The 24,183-nt window shown below is 42.2% G+C and overlaps 2 protein-coding genes and 1 long non-coding RNA gene across 3 annotated transcripts in view; 1 reads left to right on the top strand and 2 right to left on the bottom strand.

Annotated features, from left to right (window-relative positions):
- Nucleotides 1–3,105: 3,105 nt before the first annotated feature.
- LOC134859267 (uncharacterized) lies at nucleotides 3,106–5,175 on the bottom strand. Its single transcript, XR_010165067.1, has 3 exons — nucleotides 5,146–5,175; nucleotides 3,610–3,885; nucleotides 3,106–3,429 (listed from the first exon to the last, which is right to left on the bottom strand). It is a non-coding gene; the product is annotated as an uncharacterized LOC134859267 (long non-coding RNA).
- A 3,262-nt stretch (nucleotides 5,176–8,437) lies between these two features.
- LOC134859031 (high-affinity choline transporter 1-like) lies at nucleotides 8,438–13,500 on the bottom strand. Its single transcript, XM_063875306.1, has 8 exons — nucleotides 13,317–13,500; nucleotides 12,181–12,297; nucleotides 11,548–11,703; nucleotides 10,627–10,775; nucleotides 10,085–10,228; nucleotides 9,850–10,003; nucleotides 9,193–9,410; nucleotides 8,438–8,998 (listed from the first exon to the last, which is right to left on the bottom strand). The coding sequence occupies exons 1-8, from the start codon at nucleotides 13,498–13,500 to the stop codon at nucleotides 8,438–8,440; spliced, it is 1,683 nt and encodes a 560-aa protein (XP_063731376.1).
- A 2,127-nt stretch (nucleotides 13,501–15,627) lies between these two features.
- kif20ba (kinesin family member 20Ba) overlaps nucleotides 15,628–24,183 on the top strand; it is a 40,273-nt gene continuing 31,717 nt past the window's right edge. Inside the window, 17 exon segments of the mRNA XM_063875474.1 lie at nucleotides 15,628–15,744; nucleotides 16,734–16,842; nucleotides 17,424–17,513; nucleotides 17,663–17,785; nucleotides 17,923–18,061; nucleotides 18,150–18,334; nucleotides 18,896–18,950; nucleotides 19,064–19,261; nucleotides 19,416–19,527; nucleotides 20,382–20,453; nucleotides 20,612–20,758; nucleotides 21,124–21,286; nucleotides 21,379–21,531; nucleotides 21,623–21,712; nucleotides 21,839–21,969; nucleotides 22,064–22,184; nucleotides 23,749–24,111. Of these exon segments, the coding sequence (XP_063731544.1) occupies nucleotides 16,738–16,842; nucleotides 17,424–17,513; nucleotides 17,663–17,785; nucleotides 17,923–18,061; nucleotides 18,150–18,334; nucleotides 18,896–18,950; nucleotides 19,064–19,261; nucleotides 19,416–19,527; nucleotides 20,382–20,453; nucleotides 20,612–20,758; nucleotides 21,124–21,286; nucleotides 21,379–21,531; nucleotides 21,623–21,712; nucleotides 21,839–21,969; nucleotides 22,064–22,184; nucleotides 23,749–24,111 (2,247 nt within the window). The 5' untranslated portion in view covers nucleotides 15,628–15,744; nucleotides 16,734–16,737.

Here is a 24,183-nt window from a genome sequence, read left to right as displayed (position 1 = left end):
TATATAGCCCAACATTAGCCGCCCTTTAGCTTAGCTGATGGGGACGTGAAGTCATGTGACCGTGCTGTAGTTCCTTAGCCCAGCATTAGCCGCCCTTTAGCTTAGCTAAGTCATGTGAAAGACGATCAACAGGCATCGATTGATGGGGGGTAGACAGAGGAGATGAGTACTAATACTGTGAGGGACTCCGAGTCACTGAGATATTGGGGGAGGGAATTCCAGATCCTAGGAGCTGGCAAAGAAAGGCTCTGTCTGCGAGGCTGTTGAGTTTGGACTTGGGGGGGGAATAGGATACTGGCTGAGATGGATTTGTGGGGCTTTGGGGATTGGTAGGGAGTGAAGAGGTCAGTGAGATAAAAGAGTTTTCCAAGACACAGTTCAGTTTCAACTCAGTTGAGATTAACAAATGTGTCTGGGCCAATACAGCAGACATCAGTTACAGTCAATGCAAGAGGACCAAGAATACAGACTTGCCTTTACTTGTAGATTTTCTCTCTGCCTCGTGAGTGGGAAACTACAGATGTTACAGCAGATAAAAGTGACTATTGTGTACAAATGAAAATAAAACAATGATAAGGGAAGTAGCTGCAAAGAGGACTCTCTGTAAACAGTGTTAGCCTGCTGGGAACTTCTATGGTGAAGCATTGAACTGCTGCTAGTGGTCGTAGCACGGGCACAGACATGGAGCCAATACCTGCAGGATTAGTGGTTCTGGGATGGTGATTGAACTGCAAAGTGAAGACAGTCTGTGAGAGCTTTGACATAAGATGGATTTGCTCTGAACAGAGACATGCAAATATGAAACATAAGGGGTCATTACAAACAGATACCAGACTGATTTTACATCAAGGCAAAGCCAAAGAGCAGAGCACGAGCAGTCCCCATCCAGGGGTGTGGTGGAAACACGTTCATGTCTTTGCATCATCACTCCTCAGTACTTTTCCATTCCGTGAGCACTATCTGTGTCTTCATACTAAGGGTGCCGTAAATCTGGATACGTACTGCATTCCAGCTGCACATTGTGTAGGCAGTTTATTCAGAATAAATGTGTAGTATCCAGAGCATTCATACAGGGTATCAGATATTACTACGACAGGATATTGCATGAATGAATGCATAGCTTTGTTCTAGTATGTGGGTCATTCAGAATCAGAATCAGAAATCCTTGATTCGTCCCACAGCGGGGAAATGTACATCTGGAACCGCATAACAGAGAATTAGAGGACGAACTGTAATGTATAATCTTCTGCTATGTATTTGAGAAAAACAACAGGTAGTTAACCATCAACAGATCAATGGTTCACTTTGCATTAGATGTTTTATTTGTTGCTTTTCAGCAGCGCTTTGTGGTTTGGTAGAACTCCAGAAATCAATGTGTTTCAGAGTCCATTAACTGCTCGTCTAACTAGAATCTCCATTACAGAGCTTAAACTCAAATCTGTTCTCTGCTCTGCCACTAGAGAGCGCCTAAGGTTCACTTCTGATTTCTGCTCGCTCACTCTCACTCTTTCACTTTGTCTGTTGCAATAATTTATGACCACTTGTTATATTCACACGCTGCCATGCTGACGTGGTGATTCTGCAGCAGAGGTGAACCATCAGGGCCTTCAAGGTATTCAGACCCTGGAACCCTCAGACACATGTTTTTGAATTATATTAATTCAATCAAATGTAAATGAATGAATGAGAATCGTATCTGTGTTGTTCATCTGTAATATTCAGTGTTGGGCAAGTTACATCCAGTACCTGTTACTTATTCCTGTCTTCTTAAAGTGATAAGGGACATTACATCATCACTGTCTCTGAACTGTGATGCGTTACACCACTTAGAGTTACTCTGAGTCACTCTCACCAGAATAACCTCTAAAGTTTGGCTTTAAATGCTAACATGTAGTTTACTGCAGCTCAGTAATTAAAGCTCTCTATCTGGCAGTACATGCTGAACATGAGGGAAAGCGCTAGAGGTTAAACTGCTGCTCCGTTTCAGTGGGCTGGATAATATGTGATACCGGTCCCGTGACGTCTCTGTGTGTCATTAATAACATGTGAGTGGAGCCTCTGCACGGCCCTGTGACCTGCTGGATAGGAACCAGTCTCTATGCAGCGTTAGCTCACCTGGTCATTGGTGTGTTAACGGGGATTTGGCTGACAAGCTTTCTAAAAGCCGGAGATTCCACAGAGGACAGAGGCTGCAGATCTTCAACACTCTGCCACGAGCCTCTGAAGGTCTCTGGGTTCAAGCAGCAGACCCAGAGACAGTGACCTTCTGTTGCTTCGGCCTGCGCACACTCCTGTCTTTCTCTGTTCTTTTCTCCGAGCCTGCAGCTCTCAATCGCATATTGGTTTCTGCGTCCCTCTAAACCACCTTACTATTCTACCTGCACAATTGTTTCTCTGGTGTCGGAATGTCTCGTGATGTTTGTGAATCCTTAGAAAGTAAACGGGTCATTATAAAGTGCCTTTGAGACATTGTAATTTCGATAAGAAAAGGGTAAGATTTCCCCTTACACTTTATAATCATGTTATTAAGCTGCCCCTAGGGTGTTAGAAATACATATTGGTCAAGCTTAAACACTTTTTATGAATTAAATACAGAATGTCTAAATATGGGCATATTGCAAAATATGTCCACCCTGTCGGGGACAAATGTAATCTTCAGATATATGTTTTTTATTACATAATTATAATAAAACATACCTTTTCAGAAAGGTCTTTTGTCCCTTTCTAGTTAATACATTTCAGGTAATGGGAAAAGTCTTTGGTAAATACTAAAATTAGAATAAAAGTGCAGTTTTATCTGAGCGATGGCCATAGGTCTTCTTTGATTTTAAAATAAAATGACAAAAACAAATCTAACAAGCAAAACTTTTAATGGTATTGTTTGATAATCATTTGGACATCAGGAAACACACACAGGGTTACTGTATATTCAATACATATTTTGGTTTTTTTCATTAAACTTAAATTTGACAGGGTGGACAATCACATGACAGGGTGGACAAACGCAATTCATTAAGTACAGAAAAACTTCAAAAAGGATGAGTTAGGTACAAACTGTACTCAGTCAACATCAGAACACATATCAAGGGTAGGCTGCTCATCAGAACATCAGGACATCTAGGTCTACTGTAATTGGTCCTCCATGTACTTCCATACAGATGGCTCAACTGAGAAGGCACGCCTGTTCACAAGTTGTGGTTCCGACATGAGGCACAGAATCTGCCAATCCCCATACCAGTTGATGTCATCACGAGGACTTGGCCAACAGAATTTGTTGATGCCTTTGTTGTGCATGCATTTCACTTTCACATTGTGCTCCTCTACATCAAGAATGATACCAGGGTATCCATCATTGTCATAGTTGACTACACACCATTCACCAATGTGCTTCTCCTCGATGACTTCTGGCCTCCAACTTTTATTCTGTTCCTTCACATTCAAGATTCAAGAGAGTTTATTGTCATTGAAGGCAACAAAATTGTGTGTGGAGCAACAACACTGCGTAGTTTCAAGTAGTAGTAGTAGCCTATGTACATAGTCAAAGTGCTTGACCCCCCCCCCCCCCCCCATATAAATTGATAAGTAATAATAATTTAGCAGTCTACTCACATGTACTTTTGACTGATCACTGGGTGGTGTCTCCGACAAAAGCAAAGCGCTGGCCCTGGACTTTGCTCTGGCTGCCTTTTTTTGCCTCTCTCCACTTCTTTCTTTTTGCCCTCTTCTCTCGCTCACTCAGCTCATCAATGCCCTTTTTCTTTCCAGTGTCTCTGTCCTTCTTCCACCTGACCCTCTCTTTTTCAAGATACTGTCTTTTTCTGTCAGGGTCAGCATCACGGCGCTCCCGGTAGCGTTTTGCTATTTCAGCTCCTCTTTGACTCATAACTAAAACAGACGCAAGACACCCTTAAACCAGCAGTCTGACTTCAATTGTTATTGTTAACAAATGGTGTGTATAATGTTATTTTATGACGTTATTATTGTCATTATAGTCACAAAACTATCCACCTGTCCCCCCTGTCATGCACCATGTCCACCCTATCAGGGAGGTATTAATGACAGGGTGGACAACGATAGGGTGGACATTTTCAGCTAAGATTAGCAATTGATAAGCACAGGGTGCGATTTGACAAAAAAACAGAGGGGGGGATGTTTTTTTAAATTTATTCATAGACAAGAACATTGGACTTTTAACTTGCATAACTAGGGAGAAAAAAACGCCAAAAAGTAGACAGGCCCTTTTTTCGGGTCCGTGGATTAGTCCCCATCACAACATGGCAAAACTTTTAATAACCCATACATGGATTTCTATTCAACGTCACAAAAACATGCGTACGCACTAACAGGCAGAAAGCACCATAGAACAGCATCAATGCTCTCCATGAAAAGACCCTCCAATTAACTTAAATCAAACACTCAAAATAATTCACTAAATAGCACAACGTGCTGTCAACACTCAGGGACAGGTCTGGAAAACTAGACAAAGTAAACAGTCGGCTCTGGTGACAAATTTGTGGTGGCTTTTTCGTTTTTCCTATCGAGGCATTGTCTGCAGCATTTCGGCCCTCTTCTATCCACAATTCTGCAAATGGGTCCTGTAAAGTAAGATGATATGCTGCTCTGAACGCGTTTCATGTTTGGTTCAGCGCTGTTTTTCCTGCGAAGTTCCCGCACAAAAATGTTACAATGTTTTTGTGTTCGATGAGGTTCAGAAATATGCACCGTCTGCCAGAAGGCTGCTGAATAGCCTAGGCCTACTCTGACACTGAAGATCGTTAGATTTCAAGAGTTTAAGTAGGCTAGCAGTTAAGTTGCATTCATCGCTATCAAGGGGGGGAAATCCTTGTCCCCACCGGAGATAAAAATAATTTAGCAGAGGTAGGGATAGGAAAACCAGAGGGGGGGAAATCCTCACCATCCCCCCCTACAAATCGCACCCTGGATAAGCACATGGGGGCCCCTCAGGTAGCAGAGATAGCAGTAGTGAAGGTGACCTCAAAATAAATATGACAATATTTAAACATTTTGAAAAATAATAATACTTTTGAATATATCCCCATGATGGGGTGGACACGTTAAGCTCGACACCTTGCAACAAGAAAGACAATATGAAGAAAATTGTGAAATGAAGGTGTAAATACTTACTGATAAGGGGTCATGTGTGTCAACCATCACTGAAGAGTGTCAAAATGGTGGTCATGATGTCACCGATGACATCAGCTACCGCATTAAAGGGCCAGTTACAACATAATGACAGGGTGGACACTGATTTGAGGGACATGTATTAAATACTTAATATTTATATTAAATATTTGTTGAAGACTACTAGAATTACCCATTTATGAAAGTTGTTGTCAATAATAATAAGACCATAAAAAATAATTTTAATTTTGTTTCATTTAATGACTTTATTATTCTCATAGTTGCTCCCACTATTGTGTGAGGGACATGGCAAAATCGCCTACAGACACTTAAAGAAAATGGTACAAATTAATACAAAATAACTCTAAGATGGTAAATATAGTATAGATGTATGTCTTAATGATTATACATTTGAAATACAAACTCAAAACATCATCATTTTGCATTAAATTGAAAATAAACGTGTGATTCTGACTCGGTGATAATGACCCAACCCATCATTTAAGATGTGTTGTAACTGCGGAGCTGAAATTGTAACGGGTATTATATTATCCACATTTCAGAAGTGACGCGTTGAATTACTGCGTTACAGCTAAAAGTAATACATTACTGTACCTCCTTACTTTTGTAACGCGTTACACCAACTCTGTTTATGTTTCAGTGTGGTATTCCATATCCCTGATAGAAGGCCCTGGCCCTTAAACCGAATGAGAGTACACTTGGATTGACAGTTTGATCAACCAATCATATTTGATCTGTAGCCAATGGGCGTATCCTTGTAGACGTTCCCTTGGTTCCAGGGTATTCTAGAACACCCGTTTGTCCATTGGCTCGACACAGAGGATCTAACTAAGTGGTACGTAGCAAGTTTTTATTTTATGTCGAAATGGCAACAGGTGGAGATGACGGTGTTGCAGAATTGTTGTTAGTACCCTTTTTAAGCGACCATTCAGTGAAAAGATGGACATTATAAAAAAACGGCCGTCCAACACCCGGAAATCTTGAGGTGATTGCTGAGTGGAGGAGGCCCTAATGGTGTGTACCGATGTAGCGAGCACAACACCAGTAATCTGTCTGACTACAACTACCAAAGTATTATCATATATTGTACTCTCAAGGTCTTGAAAAGGGATAAGTTTAGCACACATTATTGTTCCGTGTTAAACCCTTGTTCTAACATTACCCACGTACGTTGCATGTTGAATGCAGCACTAGTGGTTCATGCTCACATTTGAATGGTGTGTTCAGTGCCGGCGCTAAGGGGGGGCATTCGAGGGCCGTGCCCCCCCTAGCGGTCATTGATGCCCCTCCTACCAGCTGTGAAGCATATTCTCGATCTGTCACAATCGACTATACTGACGCTGAGTTCGAAGTTGCTAAAGAGTGTTTAATGCTCTGGCGCCGACTCTGGGTGTGTTATGCTTTTAGCAGCTAATTTATGAAATACATTTTGTTCTATAAACCTTTTATACTCCGACCCAGCATGTTGTTGAGTAGCACCTCTTAAACCAGGAGTGTTTCAATGCCGTCATATTATTACGATATGTCAAGTATGAACAAAATGTGCGTGAGGAAGAGTGGAGATTTCCACTGAGAAATGTTTGCGTGAAGGAGGCATGTGAGTACAACTGGCTTGGTGGCTTGGCATTTATGCTTGCTCTACAACATTGATGTGCATCGTTACATCAAGACGTCTTTCCTATACTTTGTATCAGGTGGGGATTGAGGTTTGATTGACTGTATCGTTTTGCCGTCAGATTGTTAAAAAGGCCCTGTAAAGATTCATAAACCGAAGGCTCCGAGTGCACAACATATCTCAGTTTAGGCCCACTTCCTTGGCTTAAGATCTCTAGACTCCAAAGACTCCAAGACATTTTTTACATATTCACCTTCTTTATTTACAACACTTTCATACCACCAAACTGCATCCGAAAGTGGCAGACGAAGAAAGAAGAAAACCAAAAAGACAAGACGGTTTCACTGCCAGAGGATCAAAGTGTCACACATTTCTATGAACATGTTATCAGAGAGACCAAACTAAATAAACCCGTCAGTGTGGGGGTGCACCCTCTATTCCGACACTCCGACACCCCCCTATTCCGACATACCCCTATTACAACATCCCCCTATTCCGACATCCCCCTATTACAACATCCCCCTATTCCGACATCCCCCTATTACAACATACCCCTATAACGACATGCCCCTATAACGACATGCCCCTATAACGACATGCCCCTATAACGACATGCCCCTATAACGACATGCCCCTATAACGACATACCCCTATAACGACATACCCCTATAACGACATACCCCTATAACGACATGCCCCTATAACGTCATGCCCCTATAACGTCATGCCCCTATAACGACATACCCCTATAACGACATGCCCCTATAACGACATGCCCCTATAACGACATACCCCTATAACGACATGCCCCTATAACGTCATGCCCCTATAACGTCATGCCCCTATAACGACATACCCCTATAACGACATGCCCCTATAAACGACATGCCCCTATAACGACATACCCCTATAACGACATACCCCTATAACGACATACCCCTATAACGACATACCCCTATAACGACATGCCCCTATAACGTCATGCCCCTATAACGACATTGCCCCTATAACGACATACCCCTATAACGACATGCCCCTATAACGACATGCCCCTATAACGACATGCCCCTATAACGACATGCCCCCTATAACCAGTACCGCCAATCCAACAGTGTACCCAGGCGCGTAGTGGGCATCGTCTTCCTTTCATTTCTGTTTATGTATCTATCTATCTATCTATCCATCCATCCATCCATCCATCCATCCATCCATCCATCCATCCATCCATCCATCCATCCATCCATCCATCCATCCATCTCAGACCTAGCTCTAGCTGTAGCTCCATCCATCCATCCATCCATCCATCTAATCTTACGAATGTTAAACAAGCTAGATACGTTTGCTATATTCTGTTTTAGCTAGCTAAAGTTCGATATTGCTATCTTTTTAGTGAGCTAGCTTACATTAGCTACCCATCTGACAAGTTAGCTAGCTAGCCATTGCCTAATTGGGGGCTCTCATAATTTAAAATATGATTGTTATTTCAGATCTTATGGTGAGACTGGCAGTTCAGACCTGTGTCTACAATTCTGGCAGTGAGAGTCTCTTCATTTAATTACATTTCTCGACTGAAGAAGTGGTCTTACTTAATAATACCGTCAAAGCAAACGTGAATATTATACTTCAATTAATCTAGATACTGCTGTACACACAGGAATGCTAACAGCTTGTGCTAACCATTAGCTCTGATGCCTCTGCCTGAGAGTTGCTTCCATTCAGCTTCTCATTCTCACTATGCTCTGTGGTGCCATCTGTGGCTGTGTCTGGTTGCGTTGAGTGCTGGGCTTTCACTCTAAACACATCCCACTCCTCAGGTAGCAGGCCTTTGTTGAAGAACACAGAAGTCAGGTAGGAGAAAAACAAGATGGCAGCAATGACTGACAGCATGGAGATGGTTTTAACTGGCGAGTACTGGACATAAACACCGTTCTCAAGAGTGCATCCTGGGAAGTGTACGACCGGCGCTAACCCTAGGTTTGGGTCTCCACTGAGCAGTTTCAACCCTACTCCCACCAGCAAGCCCATAACTGCCCCGTAACCATTGGAGATTTTGAAGAAGAGGATGCAGACCAATTGAGGGAAGGTTATGATGTAGGCCAGTTCAGAACCAATGAACCAGAACAGTAAGATGCTGCTTTTTATCAAGGAAAGGGATGTACCACCCAAGCCCACTACCAACACAGTAGCACGGATCGCCCACTGGATCTCCCTGTCGGATGCCTGAAGAAGTAAAGGAAGAAGAAAAGATAAACAGCACATTATTGAGACGTCTTCAACTTTCAAATCACTTTCCCTGCTCTCATGTCCCATTGGCTGTTCTTACTACTTCATAAACTAAACATCACAATAGCAAACAGTATTTTAGTCAGTGTTTGTTTTAATGTACCACACCAAAATAACTGTTGAATTTCCACCTGAGGCCTCAGGATGTTCTTGTATATGCTGGAGGCGAAGACAGAAGATGCAGAAAGTAAATAAGAGTCAATGGATGACATCACAGCAGCGGCCACAGCTCCAATACCGATGATGGATATGTAGAACGGAGTGAGATGCTGCAGGGTGATGGGCATAACTTGAGCTGATTCCCCACGTTCAAATGGAGATGGAGAACCGTACGAAGTCAGGTTCCAGTCTAAAGCATGGACACAAAAGAAGGAAAGACTGAACTACGCTCACATTATCTGAGATTCTGAGAGGAGCCTACAGTATAATAAAGGAGCTAACTACGCGCATTGTGAAAAGGTAAAGAGTATGGAGCTCAGTTGGCCAAGGATGTCTTTTAGTAAAGATATACTATTAAACAAGTACATAGATCTTTGAGCCTTTTCTGCCTACAGTTTGGTCCATGAAATCTAAGTATATTCTCAAAAAGACCTTCAAATATTGATCAATCAGTTAAGGGAGTCAGGAAACTCCCAAGGTCTAGCCTATGTCATCTGCAAATCTGAGATTTGATATGCTGTGTCTGCCACACTGGAGTCCTCAACCATCACAATCTGCTCCGGAAAGCTGGTAAATTGCCACAGTGGCGGTACGCAAATTCATAAAGACACACACATATCATGCCATACCTGTGGAGGCAGCAGCTGCCCCAATCAGTACAGAAGGAATCCCAAATAAAGGGAAGATGAAAGCAGAAACAATGCAAGTGTTCTTGGCTGTCGCTGTGGAAGACGCCGACAAAGTCCTCTGATGAATGCACTGAAATCCCAGACTCCCCAGTGCCTTTAAAGTAAATATAGTTAGTTGGTTAATTTATTTAATAATGCGAATTGCATTTTATGACCCATTTTGTGGCTTCCTTACGAATGATAAGAACTCATCAATCAATATCCAGGTGTTTTTCAGCTCCAGTGCACCAATCCAGGGAGCATGCCGGGTGTTGTTCATCAGTGTCTGGGTAATGTCCGAGCAGTCGGGGTTCATCAAAACAAAGGGAACACACATCCACTGCAGGGACAACACAAACATAACTTTAGAAGACCTGATGTTTCTTATTACGGGTGTAATGGGGCTTTCATAAAAAGGAAGGTATAAATAATTACAATAACAAGCATTCATGTGTCGGCAAAACTAGTGGGCCATTAGAGTTTTCCATCCATGGCTGTCCAACTTCTGCTGAGTAAACAGTACAAGAACATTTTGCACACTTGCAGTACTGATAAAACTAAAATATAGCTGCCCAAAGACTATAACGTTTGTTAAAATTCTTGTGGCGGTATTAGCCCGGACTCAGCAGAACGTATTATACATACATTTCATTTCTTTCCCATTTTAAAAATGTCCTTTAAATATGTATACTTAAAAAGCAGCTAGTTTGTATACAACTCAAAGAACATCAAACTCACCATGCTGATGAATATGAGGATAAGCTGTAGGACATCTGTGTAGGCCACAGAGTAGAGGCCTCCCAGCAGCGTGTAGAGGATGGCGACAGCGGCAGAGATCCAAATGCACACACTGTAGGGCAAATCCAGGACCACACTCATGGTTCCTCCTGACAAACACATTGTACCAGGACAATGTTATGAGCTGTGTTATTGGACATTTGTGCTCGTCAGGGATTGGCTGAGGAACTCCGTGCATACCTTATACCCTTCATCCCTCCTTACATCCCTTCATCAATTTATCTCTTTCCTTCACTCCCTACATCCCTTCGAACCCTTATCCCTTACATACATCCCTTCATTCCTTAAGCTTTCCCTCTGTACATCCCTTCATCAATTTATCCTTCTCATCCTACATTCATCCCTAAATTCAAATCCTTTATCCTTTCATCTCTTCCTGTCAAGCCTTATCTTCCACCTTCCCTTTTACCCTCATCCCTTAGTCACCATCCCTCTCTCCCTACATCCCTTCAGACCTTATCCCTTCAATCTCCTCTTCCTGTCAAACCTCATCTCCCTCCTTCCCCAACTCCCTTCGTCCCTGCTTCCCTTAATCCCTTCAACCTTTATCCCTTCCGTACATCTCTTAACCCCACCCCCCCATCCCTATATCACTTCAACCCTTCCCTACATCCCTTCTTTCTTCTCTCCCAACATCCCTTCCTCCCTCCTCCCCACGCCCTTTCGTCCCTACATCCTTTTATCCCTACATGCAAACCCTTTCTCCTCTCATCTCCTCTTCCTGTCAAACCTTATCTTCCTCCTTCTCTTACTCACCACTCCTCACTCCCTTCATCCCTGCTTCTCTATATCCCTTCAACCTTTCATCTCCTCTCCCTTCATCTATTTATAGTGAATAAAATGTTCACATACATATCATACCTAAACCAATGAGTGTGCAGGGTAAAAGGACCAGATCCAAACATATTGAAACCAGGGACAGTGCAGTAGTTACTACTTTTCCATACTTGGCATGGAAGGGGTCCAGAATGGTCACACAGTTTCTGTCTCTCAGCGGCTTTGCAAACACCAAGCCACCTTACAAATAAAAGAGGACAGAAAAAGTGAGGCAGGATAACATATGTAGATACAAACTTAACACAAAAACTAAGGACATCTGTGTTTGGCAGATGGCTTCTTTGTTATAACAATACTTCTTGGAAAGCCTGTTTTCTTACCTTTCAAATGGTGCCACATTTGTGAGGAACATGCATTTGTGGAAGGAGCAGCAGAGCTGAGTAACGGTATAAGATTTATTGCCAAGAAGTATTGTTACAACAGATGTTCTTCCTTTCTGTGTGAAGTTAATATCTAAGTATACAGTATATAATGGACTTCAATGTGGAACGCTGGTTATGGTTAAATGAAGGACAACATATTCGTGAATATTACATGTCATGCTGCCAATAGATGGCCTTACAGTAAACACGGGTCATTCAATCCTATAAATAATGCCAAACATATGTAGTTACTGATTTGTGTTACCAGGGCTTTTTGTTGTTTTAACCAACTTACAAATAACAAAAGAAGAGCTGTATGCCACCAGCATCAGGGTGGTGCTGGTTAGTCCCAAAGATGGCGTGTACACCATCTCAGTTGTGCCGACAATAAGGCCTCCTCCGACCCACGTTGCTACAGGAGAGATTAACACACAGCAACTCAATTGGTGGACAAACAACAGCTATTCGGACTGAGATCAAAATAGTGCTATATCTAATTAAGAGTAAAGTGATTTCTCCACCCGGAGCGGACTGGGATAAATGTGAACGCACGTCGCCTTCAAAACCAGCCACATATGCAAGGTTGTGAGTGTCATTGAGTCACTCTCAAAAACACACTATACACCTGCACGGCATGGCACCACTTGTTGTGGGCTGGGTCAGAGTCCAGGGCTGATTTTCAGTCCCAGTCCGTCCCTGTTTTCAACGCCAAATATATGAGTGAAGTTTGACTGAAGACCCTTTCCGTGTAAAGTGTTTAAATACTCTCAATGTATTCCACATGTGTATATATTTCACATCCTCAAATCTTTACTGTTGTTATTGTAAATATTCTTCTCTTTCTGCACTATTTTATTATCTTATCTGCACCATGTATGTTGAGGTGTTGGAGGAGCATGGGACATAAGATTTTCAATAAAATAAAACCTTGAAACCTTCATTTGAGACTCGTCAGACTCACATCAAATATTACTAAGTATAAACTAAAATTACTAAGTATAAACTAAGATGCACGGCAGGAGAGGTTTTAAAATCAAGCGCAGTGTTTTACAGTTCTGATCTATTCGCCCTAACTGAATATTTAGTTGGTGAAGAACGTGACAATGTTTTATGAGTCATTGTCTTCCAATCAACAAGAACAAATAAAAATTAGGATTTGATACTAAATATAAAATGACAGTCATTGAGTTTGGAAACGTGTGTGTTCCCTGCGTTTTATAACGGCTGGAGAAGACTAAACAAATAAAGGCTAACCTTGTTTTCACATTCCTCATAACCAACTGCCGCAACTCTAACCATCATAGCTTGTGTGGGTTTTTGCTACAGCTTGATGTGATAATATTAATATTCATAATAACAGACATCAATGCATACATTCTGTTGCTTTAGTTTACACAGCAAATACCCTGTTTTCAGCTGTGCTCTCCTCACCTGTCATTGTGAAGCTCCCCACCAACAAGCTAATGCTGCGGTTTCCCAGCAGAGCCATATCCATTCCAGTGGCTGCACTTTTCTTCTGTTCCTTTTTGGACTTGAAAGAAGCCCAGATGCCGGTCCCAAGGACCATCAGGTAGAAAATCACCATCACTATCAATCCTGGGATGTTAACAGCCATGATAGAAGCTGACTGACTCCCCCACTAGCTGACGTCTGACTGGTTATGGTCTCTGTTTTCCGAAAGGGGGACCAATTTCAAGAAAACAATTAAGGCGGTCACAAACCTGCTCTACATAACCTGAGTTAATGCCCCCGAGTGAAATACCAGCAAGCACTACTTCTACATGTCACATGAGAAGCAAAAAGAGCTTTTACAGGATTGTTTGTCTTGAACAAATGATATACCTTTCACTGAGAGGGTAAGAGTAACTAGTGTTGGAAAATGAGTCCTTGGAGCTGATTGGAAGTCAGTCAGTCTGGGACAAACAGAAGTACTTCTTCTGAGCACCGACCAAACAACATTGTCTTATGCCTTTTGCGGACTGATAGTTCATGTCTGCTGTGTAATCATTCTGCTACTAAATCTTCATCATATCTTAGAAACGTGCTGCATATTTCTGCTTATAGTCAAACAAAACGTTGTGCTATCATAATCCAAAACTATTTATCCAGAGGTTTCAAGGTTCAAGGTTAATTGGTCATATGCACAGCAGATACAACGTACTGTATATGTTGGCAATGAAATCTTATGTCCCATGCTCCTCCAACCACTCTACATACATGGTGCAGATAAGATAATAAAATAGTGCAAAAAGAGAGAAGAATATTTACAATAACAACAATAAAGATTTGAGGATGTGAAATATATACATATGTGGAATACATTGAGAGTATATAAACACTTGTTGAATGAGGAGGTATGGACAGATGCATGTATTATGTATAACAGATGTATATGGCAGATATGTATAATATATAGATATGTGTACTATACACAGATATATATATGTATACATATATATATATATGTATACATATATATATATATACATATATATGTATATATATATATGTATACATAGAGGCCTGCTGAGTAGGTCCTGCTGGGTGGGTGTTTCTTAGTTTGTGTAGTAAACCGTTTTATTTACAGCGTGTGACTTTTCAAGAAAGCCTTTAACATCTCTGTTTACACAACTAACCTCCATGTGTAGGAACAGTTAAGACCTGTGAAGGGAGCTGCTGCCCTGGAGGGGTAAATAATACTGTAAATGTTAAACACACAGAACTGAAAGGTTACCTCTGGATGACTTTCATACGTAGATGCTTTGCATGAGTTGTGATGATGGAAGACACAATGATACTGTATATCATCTGCTTTGGGAATTGGATGTAAACCTTGCATAACCCATTGAACCCAGCTCCAGTAAGCATTTGTTGTTTACTGGGTGAAACATATTTATGAAAGTGAATTTCTTAAGTATAAAGCATACCCAAATCAAATGAATGGAAATTGGCATTAAGGTGGAAATGCCTTTTGGATAAGTGCTGCTGGCAAAAGCATTCAACAATATGTTAATTTTAGCATCAGGTAACAGCCTTTTAAAATATGTACAAGGTCAGAGTTACCACTGCATACGTTGTTTAATGGGTCACTCCTTCCAATTCTGTTCATCTATCTCCCATTCAGATGCTCCAGGGGTAAAAGTAGAAGTACTCTGAAAGTGTACTTGGGTAAAAGTGAAAGTACTCTGAAAGTGTACTTGAGTAAAAGTAGAAGTACTCTGAAAGTGTACTTGAGTAAAAGTAGCAGTACTCTGAAAGTGTACTTGAGTAAAAGTAGAAGTACTCTGAAAGTGTACTTGAGTAAAAGTAGAAGTACTCTGAAAGTGTACTTGAGTAAAAGTAGAAGTACTCTGAAAGTGTACTTGAGTAAAAGTAGCAGTACTCTGAAAGTGTACTTGAGTAAAAGTAGAAGTACTCTGAAAGTGTAATTGAGTAAAAGTAGCAGTACTCTGAAAGTGTACTTGAGTAAAAGTAGAAGTACTCTGAAAGTGTAAATTGAGTAAATTGAGTAATTATTTATCCAGGTGGAATAAAGTCTGATTTAAGGGTTGATTATATTTCACCTCATTAATCCAAATCTGTTAAGGAACTAAAGCTATTCAATGTCAAATGTATTGGAGTAAAAGTATCTGAGTTGCAGTGCCGTGCAGCAGGGGGCATCATAGTCCTTCAGCGTTGGGTCTACAGTCCTCCGCTAAAACCAAAGAAAAAGAACACCCGAACGACGCATGCGCAGTTCCATATTGAATCTTGATAGGTCCGTTTAAAACTGACCGCGGCGTGTTATTGTTTTAAGTTAGCGAGAAGACACGGAATAACTCTCCCTAAAGGAACCTAATGTCTTAAATACCACAGCCAGGTGAGTGTGTAATGTTCTCCCAGGTGAAATGTCACTTCGTGTTGTGAAAGAAAACGGACATTTTTCACTTCTATCAGCTGACGTGCGGAAAATCAACAGCTAACCACGGATTCGGTTTGTTAGCTTCAACAAGAAACGTCCGTTAACATAATTTAAACGATTCTAACTCCGGTTCATAAACGTTTACACGTATTTGTTCTTTACAATGTGAGTTTGTACTGTCCTCCTTTTAATCAGAGATGTAAAGTAAACTAAGTAGGTTTTACTCAAGGGCCTTGAGAGGTAAATGGGGTACTTTTGCTCAACTACATTAGTACCTTTAGCTGATGGCACATTTAATCCAAATCTGGCCAGCAGCTACCCTGCAGTATACAAAGCCATTCAAACTAGCTGCACCTTTACCAGCTCTGAGAACACTTTAATGATCATTATAAAACATATCAGAGATATTATTCTGAAATGGACCAATCAGACAATGACTCCTTTTTATTCTAAATGTTGATGATAATACTGTTGTACTTTTACTTGAGTAACAATTTGAAGTTTAAAAGTAAAAGTACTGCTTTGAAGTATTTAAGTATGCACAGGAAAATGTACTTCTTGCAGAAAACACTCAAATATTAACCTAAAATATAATTGTATTCGTCAACCCACTCTTTTTTCCAGGCTCTAAGATATGGCTGATGGTTTAATCTATATCAAAGCGTCATATTAGCCAAGTTCTTCCCAATTTCTGTGTTTAAAAATCAGAACGTCTGAATTCATAGTAACTACATTTCAAAAATCTGTCTGGTGAAGTAAAAAGCACAATGTTTTTATTAGAAGTAAAAGTTGCACAGAAGGAAAATACTCAACTACAGTAACTCAAATGTGTACTTGAGTACAGCCCGTGACTACAGTACGTGAGTCAGCTAGACCTAACGCTACTCCCTTCATGTTGTGTTTGGTACTGCTTTTGTTTACCTGTGTTCTTTGTTTCCGCGCTGCAGAAGGATGGAATCATGCCAGAATAATGAGGCTGACAGATGGGACCAGGTGATAGTGGACAACTTGCAGAGAGATCTCTCATCAGAGCTTAGCCTATTACGTGCCCCACAGGTAAACCAGACATAGCCATCATGATGATAGTGATGTCATGTGACCACAGCTAAAATATGCTGTAATATCTTGTTAAGGCATGAATGCAGTGGTGTTTTACAGCAGTATGTACTCAGCTGTTTGATCCACAATGAACGGGAAAAATGTGTCTCTAGGAGCCTGAAATTATTCTCGAGTTTCACTGATAAAAACAGGAAATCATCTTTTATTGCCAGAGAATATTCATACATAAGTGTCATAAGAGCTAATATGAGGCTCAATCCAAGTCTAATAAATCAAGTAAATTGCTGTTTTTGGGTTCCAAAATGTCTTGATGTTTCCACACAGGGTTTTTCTTTTAAGCAGCAGTTGGAGAATAGTTAGAAAGAGTGCCGACTCCTCATATTAACTGTAATGTACATTTTAGCTCCATCATGTTACTGCTTTAAACAGGACACGTGGAGCGAGCAAAACCTGTTTATATGGGTATATATGGTCTTGTAAAATGTCTTAACCTATCCTTTAAGTCTCGGACATTCGGCCTGATGAATAATTTCCGTTTCCTCACGCTGTGTTTGATTAAATCCTGATGTGTTCTGCAGCTTTCCAGCATCGAGAAGCGGGAACACCTTAAGGTCTACCTCCGCATCCGACCCTTCAGCTCAGCAGAGAGCCACAGTGGAGAGTCTCAGGTAAGAGAAAAATACAAAACAAATACTTTACACGCAAGAAGTGCTGCTTGGTTGATGCTGCAGCTGAATTTGAATACATCTAAAGGAAAACAGATGGAATAATTCTAGTAAACGGATCAATATCTCTTTTTTCTTCTGTCTATCTGCAGGACTGTGTGACTATCGAGCGCCCGGACACCGCTTTACTGAAGCCTCCCAATCTGTCCCTCGGTGCGAGGCTTAGCACGGACAAATCTCTCCCACAGACCGGACAGCGCTTCCAGTTCACTCAGGTCTGTGTTTCCTGGCAGACAATATTGTCACTTCTATACGATTCATTTTAGTCTTCCTTCCTAGCAGGCTAGAGAGTTTGAGACATCCTGATATCAAATGATGTTTTAAACTCCTTCTCGTCCCCTCCCATCCCCAGGTGTACGGTCCTGAAACGTCACAGAGAGAGCTCTTTCAGGGAACAGTAAAGGACTTGGTGAAAGACGTCCTGGAGGGCGGGAACTCTTTGGTCTTCACATATGGAGTGACCAATACCGGGAAGACCTTCACATTCTTAGGTGTGTTTCAATTTCTAATGTCTTCAATTAAATTAAAAATACAATATAGTGTTTGTTGTAAAGGATCAGATGGAATCTCTCCTCTCAGGTCCAGATGCTGATGCTGGCATCCTGCCCCGGACCCTGGATGTTATCTTCAGCAGTATTGATGAGCAGGTTTTCACCGGGACGAGCATCAAACCTCAGCGCTGCAGTGAGGTCACCAGGCTGACCGCGGAGCAGCAGGCTGAGGAAGCTGCCTTCAAGAGGAACTTCCTCGGACAACTGAAAGAGGTAGCACACCTGGCTGCGGCGGATAATAAAATCTTCAGCAGAGCAGCACCTCCAGTCCTTAATAAGTATCTGCACAGCATCCAGACACTGTTAGACAATCTGAGAGACACGGTAGTAGTTGCTTGTTTTGTTTGAATATTTAGAGAGAACAGTCCTTAATGAACAACACAGTGAGCTGAGAGGTTACTTGCTTTCCATTCCTGAAGAGAAGTGGAAAATAAGTAGATTTTAATTGGCGCGCTGGTGAGAAGACTTCACAAGGACAAGGAAAATGATTTTTTGTCTTGAGTTTTCTGCTCTTTCAAAGGCTTTTACAGCTACCTTCACTTCTGAGTTATTACATGATATACAGCTCATGCAAGAAGTAATGCAAGCGTTGCACATTTGTTAAGGCTAGTCGTCTTAAAGCCCACAAATATAAACTAAATACCTAAAAAAAAGTCCCTTAGGAGCTTTTCTTTAATTGCTTTTGAAGTGTTTTGTGTGTCTTATTTGCTTTGAGTTATCACTCTTGAGGCGCTTTGCTCTAAAACTGTTCCATTTTTACAATTTGTCTCCTAGAATGAGAGGAGTAACGCCAGCCTGATGAACTCCACCAATAAGACTCTCTTTGAAGGCAAGATTTAAATGTTTCTCATTCAATTTTCTTGTACATTAAAGTGACTGCAGGTCCGGCAGAGCGTAGCACTCGAGGACGCTGATTTTTTAACGTTCTCTCTCTCGCTGCAGGCCCCTCCATGCTGGACACTTCAGAGGAGAGGATCAGCCTGGCGGTGGAGGACCACACCAAGTTCTCTGTTTGGGTTTCTTTCTGTGAAATCTACAATGAGAACATTCACGACCTCCTGGAGGTGTCACCCAGCGGTGCCCTGAGGAGGACCGCACTGCGCCTGTCCCAGGACGTCAAGGGCAACTCCTTCGTCAAAGGTTAGACACCCGCCACCGAACATGACAGAAGTATGAAGTTGTTTCAATATTGAAGAGGATGTAATATGTGCTTGTTCAGGTTGTGATTGGCCAACCGCTTGTCCTGCCCCTTACCATCTATGAATCAATTCTGTTTTTATTCATTTGTTTTCAGATCTGCGCTGGGTTCAGGTGAACAGTGCTGAAGAGGCTTACAAGGTGATGAAGATGGGCAAGAAGCACCAGAGCTTCTCCTCCACCCGACTCAACCAGCTCTCCAGCAGGAGGTGAGGATCATTTAGTCACTCATCACTTTCCACAAAGTAACTTAACACTGATAGAACGATCACCAGCTTTAACTGCAACACAAAGAAAGGTTTTTATAACCCGGATATTCTTCTTCTAAATGCACTGTTTTATCTGCACAGACGTTTGCAAAATTCCTTCTTAGAATTCTGAGAAAAAATCTCAAAAGTAAAAAGTCCCAATTCTAATAAACTGTCTCAATTAAAAAATGTTTCCTAAATTCTAAGAAAAAGTAAAAACTCTGAGAAAAAAAGTCTGCATTAACTGTAAATGTGAATGTGAGGCCTTACGTCCAGCAGTGCTCAGTCAGTAGGGGCTTGGACTGGGAATCGTAGGGTCGCCGGTTCAAGTCCTCAAACAGACATGAAATATGGGAAGTGGACTGCTACTTGGAGAGGTCCCAGTTCACCTCCTAGGCCCTGCTGTGGTTCCCTTGAGCAAGGCACCGGACATCTCCAATCCCCCCCTCCCCATTGCTCCCGGGGCGCTGCACAATAGCTGCCCACTGCTCCTAGTACTAGGATGGGTTAAATGCAGAGGACCAATTTCACTGTGTGTGCTCTGCTGTGTGCATGTGAGGGTTTCATCCTCCGACTCTACGTTGCCTTTAAACATGCAGTTTGCATCCCCTCACTTGTGGCACTGTTTTCCTTTCTTTACAGTCTCTTGCTCACTTTTGGTTTTGTCTTACTAAATGCTACGTTGCCTCAAACCTTCAGCAGGGTCAGTCTGTACTGAGTCTCATCACCTTTACCTGTGCTTATTTCTTCAGGTGGTTTCTCTTAATTGCATATTATAGAAAGTTACTTAAAATGAGTTTCTTTGCTTTCTGCAGTCACAGTATTTTCTCCATTCGCATTCTGAGGATTGAAGACATTGGGACCCAGAGGGTCCACGCAGTCAGCGAGTGAGTGACCCGTTACCATTTGGATTAAAGACATGTTACTGTCCCGCTTTGACTCTCATCGTTGTGGAAAGTTACGTAAAGCATGTAGCCTTGAAGATGGATGTGCAGTGTGAGAGTGAGCTGTCCTCGACGTTGATACGTGTGCTTTCTGTCTTCAGGTTGTGTCTGTGTGACCTGGCTGGATCGGAGCGATGCGCCAAGACTCAGAATAAAGGAGAGCGCCTGAAAGAAGCCGGGAACATCAACACCTCTCTGCTCATCCTGGGAAAATGCCTCAACGCACTGCGACACAACCAGAAGGCCAAGTGAGACGTTTACCTTTCTGTAATTCAAAATATAACTTGCTCCAAAAAGGGGAAAAAAAGTCAAAATTACAAAAGAAAGAAGTCAAAATCGGGTGAATAATTACAAAATAGGAAAAAAAACAATCTGATGAAAAAAGTCAAATTACAATAAAAGTAAATCCTGAGAAAAAGTTAAAATTAGAAGACAAAAAGTCAAAATTCTGAGGGGAAAAAAAGTCTGAATTCTGAGAAAAATAAGTCAAAGTTGTGATGGAAAAAAAAAAGACGGTTAAATCTAATTTTGAAACACTACAGCTTTGTTTTTAAATACACCTTACTGCTCTCTTCAGTCTGCTAATGCTAACCGAGCTGTTTCCCGCCCGCAGGCTGCTGCAGCACGTCCCCTTCAGAGAGAGCAAGCTGACCCACTACCTGCAGAGCTTCTTCTGCGGTCGAGGGAAAGCCTGCATGATTGTCAACATCAACCAATGTGCCTCCATGTACGACGAGACCCTCAACGTCCTCAAGTTCTCAGCTCTGGCTCAGAAGGTGCAGACACATCTTCATCTACTCTCTTTCTGTGAGACCTTGCTAAATGCAGACTTTTATTATTGAACTGTTTTCCTGTTGTCTGTCTCCAGGTCGTCGTCCTGTCCACCCGTCCCCTTTCCATCCTGCCCAAGAGGTCGGCCAGTGAGGTGTCTCTCCTCATCAACAATGCTGACAGGAAGACTCAGCACGGCAACAGGAGGAGCTCACTGATTGGCTGGGACACTAGCCTTGAGGATGTCCAGGTGGGTGGTTTGGGGGGAATCACACAATAAGGCTAGTAGTTTCCTTAAGGATTAGTCTGGGAGTATGTAATGATGTCATTGTTGTGTCCAGGAGGATGAGGATGACAAGGATGAGGAAGATCAGAGCCTGATGGAGAGCACGATGGATCAGACGAGCAATGAGGATGAAATGACGCAGCAGGTGAGTCTCCTCCCAGGGTTAGGGTTGCATGATCGATGGTGAAACAACAAGGACCTCCATTGGTGTTTTAGTTTTCCTCAATGACCCCTTCCCTGAACACTATCCCCCATGTATCCCGCTCCTCAGAGTCAGGTGAAGCAGCTGCAGGTCCAGCTGAAGAAGGAGCGGGCAGAGAACCTGCTGCTGGAGGCTCGGGTCAGAGACGAGATCGGCAGCAAGTTCACAGAGCTCTTCACCAAGATGCAGAACGACTACCAGTGAGACTTTCTTCTTTTATGTGACGTGATGAGAGGTTTTGGGTGTGATAATAAGGTGTGTGTGTGTGTGTGTGTGTGTGTGTGTGTGTGTCAGTGAGCGCCTGATGAGGGAAACGGAGATCCTGGAGGAGCGAGCAGAAACAAGGATGCAGATCTTCAAGAATCTCATCGACAAAATGGCCACCACTGGACCCGGGCAGGAAGCACAAGCCATGGTAACAGAATCTGTCATTTGAAACGCCTCCATTGGACTCCTTAGTTTACATCAGGAACATAGTGACATCATTATGGAACACTCGCGCTTCTATTGGTTAGCGCTCCTACACATTGTACGTGATAGGCTAAGGGGCGGGACATCTCTAAGCTGTTGACCAATCAAAACATCAGACGGGGTTGAACATCAGCAGGAGAGGACTCTTTAAAGTAGAGACGCTACATACTGATATACACCTGAACATCAGCAGGAGAGGACTCTTTAAAGTAGAGACGCTACATACTGATATACACCTGAACATCAGCAGGAGAGGACTCTTTAAAGTAGAGACTCTACATACTGATATACACCTGAACATCAGCAGGAGAGGACTCTTTAAAGTAGAGACACTACATACTGATATACACCTGAACATCAGCAGGAGAGGACTCTTTAAAGTAGAGACTCTACATACTGATATACACCTGAACATCAGCAGGAGAGGACTCTTTAAAGTAGAGACACTACATACTGATATACACCTGAACATCAGCAGGAGAGGACTCTTTAAAGTAGAGACTCTACATACTGATATACACCTGAACATCAGCAGGAGAGGACTCTTTAAAGTAGAGACCCTACATACTGATATACACCTGAACATCAGCAGGAGAGGACTCTTTAAAGTAGAGACACTACATACTGATATACACCTGAACATCAGCAGGAGAGGACTCTTTAAAGTAGAGACACTACATACTGATATACACCTGAACATCAGCAGGAGAGGACTCTTTAAAGTAGAGACTCTACATACTGATATACACCTGAACATCAGCAGGAGAGGACTCTTTAAAGTAGAGACACTACATACTGATATACACCTGAACATCAGCAGGAGAGGACTCTTTAAAGTAGAGACACTACATACTGATATACACCTGAACATCAGCAGGAGAGGACTCTTTAAAGTAGAGACACTACATACTGATATACACCTGAACATCAGCAGGAGAGGACTCTTTAAAGTAGAGACTCTACATACTGATATACACCTGAACATCAGCAGGAGAGGACTCTTTAAAGTAGAGACACTACATACTGATATACACCTGAACATCAGCAGGAGAGGACTCTTTAAAGTAGAGACGCTACATACTGATATACACCTGAACATCAGCAGGAGAGGACTCTTTAAAGTAGAGACACTACATACTGATATACACCTGAACATCAGCAGGAGAGGACTCTTTAAAGTAGAGACACTACATACTGATATACACCTGAACATCAGCAGGAGAGGACTCTTTAAAGTAGAGACACTACATACTGATATACACCTGAACATCAGCAGGAGAGGACTCTTTAAAGTAGAGACACTACATACTGATATACACCTGAACATCAGCAGGAGAGGACTCTTTAAAGTAGAGACACTACATACTGATATACACCTGAACATCAGCAGGAGAGGACTCTTTAAAGTAGAGACACTACATACTGATATACACCTGAACATCAGCAGGAGAGGACTCTGTAAAGTAAATCCATTAAGACACTAATGAATGGTTCCTCCTCTCTCCCAGGATGTGTTGGCTACCTGTGAGGAGGAGAGGAGAGGCTCGGAAGAAGCCCTCACTGCTCTGGAGGTCCAGACTACAGGGAAAGAGGAGGCACTGGCGTCCTTACAGAAAGAGAAAGGATTCAACGAGAAAGGTCTAGAAGCTGAGCAGAGGGCCAAGGATAAGGCCGCTGCACAGCTTTCAGAAGAGCAGAAACAAAGGAATGATGTCGTTGCTGCTCTTTGCAGAGAGACGCGAGGCAAAGAGGAGGCAGAGTCTCGACTTGAGGAGAAGAGGAAGGAGTTCAGCATACTGATGGAGGAGAGAGAAACACTTCAGCAGGAAGTCCGAGAGATTACCGCCAGACTGGAGGCCAGCGAGCAACAGGTGGGAAACACAGTGTCCTCTTCCTCCAGTTTAACCTGTTGGGGCTCAATTTCCCACCACATTAAGTCGCTA

Source organism: Eleginops maclovinus, chromosome 22 (assembly GCF_036324505.1).
Source record: "Eleginops maclovinus isolate JMC-PN-2008 ecotype Puerto Natales chromosome 22, JC_Emac_rtc_rv5, whole genome shotgun sequence".
NCBI lineage: Eukaryota > Metazoa > Chordata > Actinopteri > Perciformes > Eleginopidae > Eleginops > Eleginops maclovinus.
This window is presented reverse-complemented; position numbering and strand designations above follow the sequence as displayed.

Bases quoted from the DNA above. Each gene is read 5' to 3' on its own strand.
- LOC134859031 (XM_063875306.1), bottom strand. From the start codon at position 13,500: ATGGCTGTTAACATCCCAGGATTGATAGTGATGGTGATTTTCTACCTG. The intron at 12,298-13,316 runs GTGAGGAGAGCA...TCTCTCCTGTAG, and splicing joins GGGGAGCTTCACAATGACAG to CAACGTGGGTCGGAGGAGGC. The intron at 8,999-9,192 runs GTGGAAATTCAA...TTACTTCTTCAG, and splicing joins AGAACATCCTGAGGCCTCAG to GCATCCGACAGGGAGATCCA.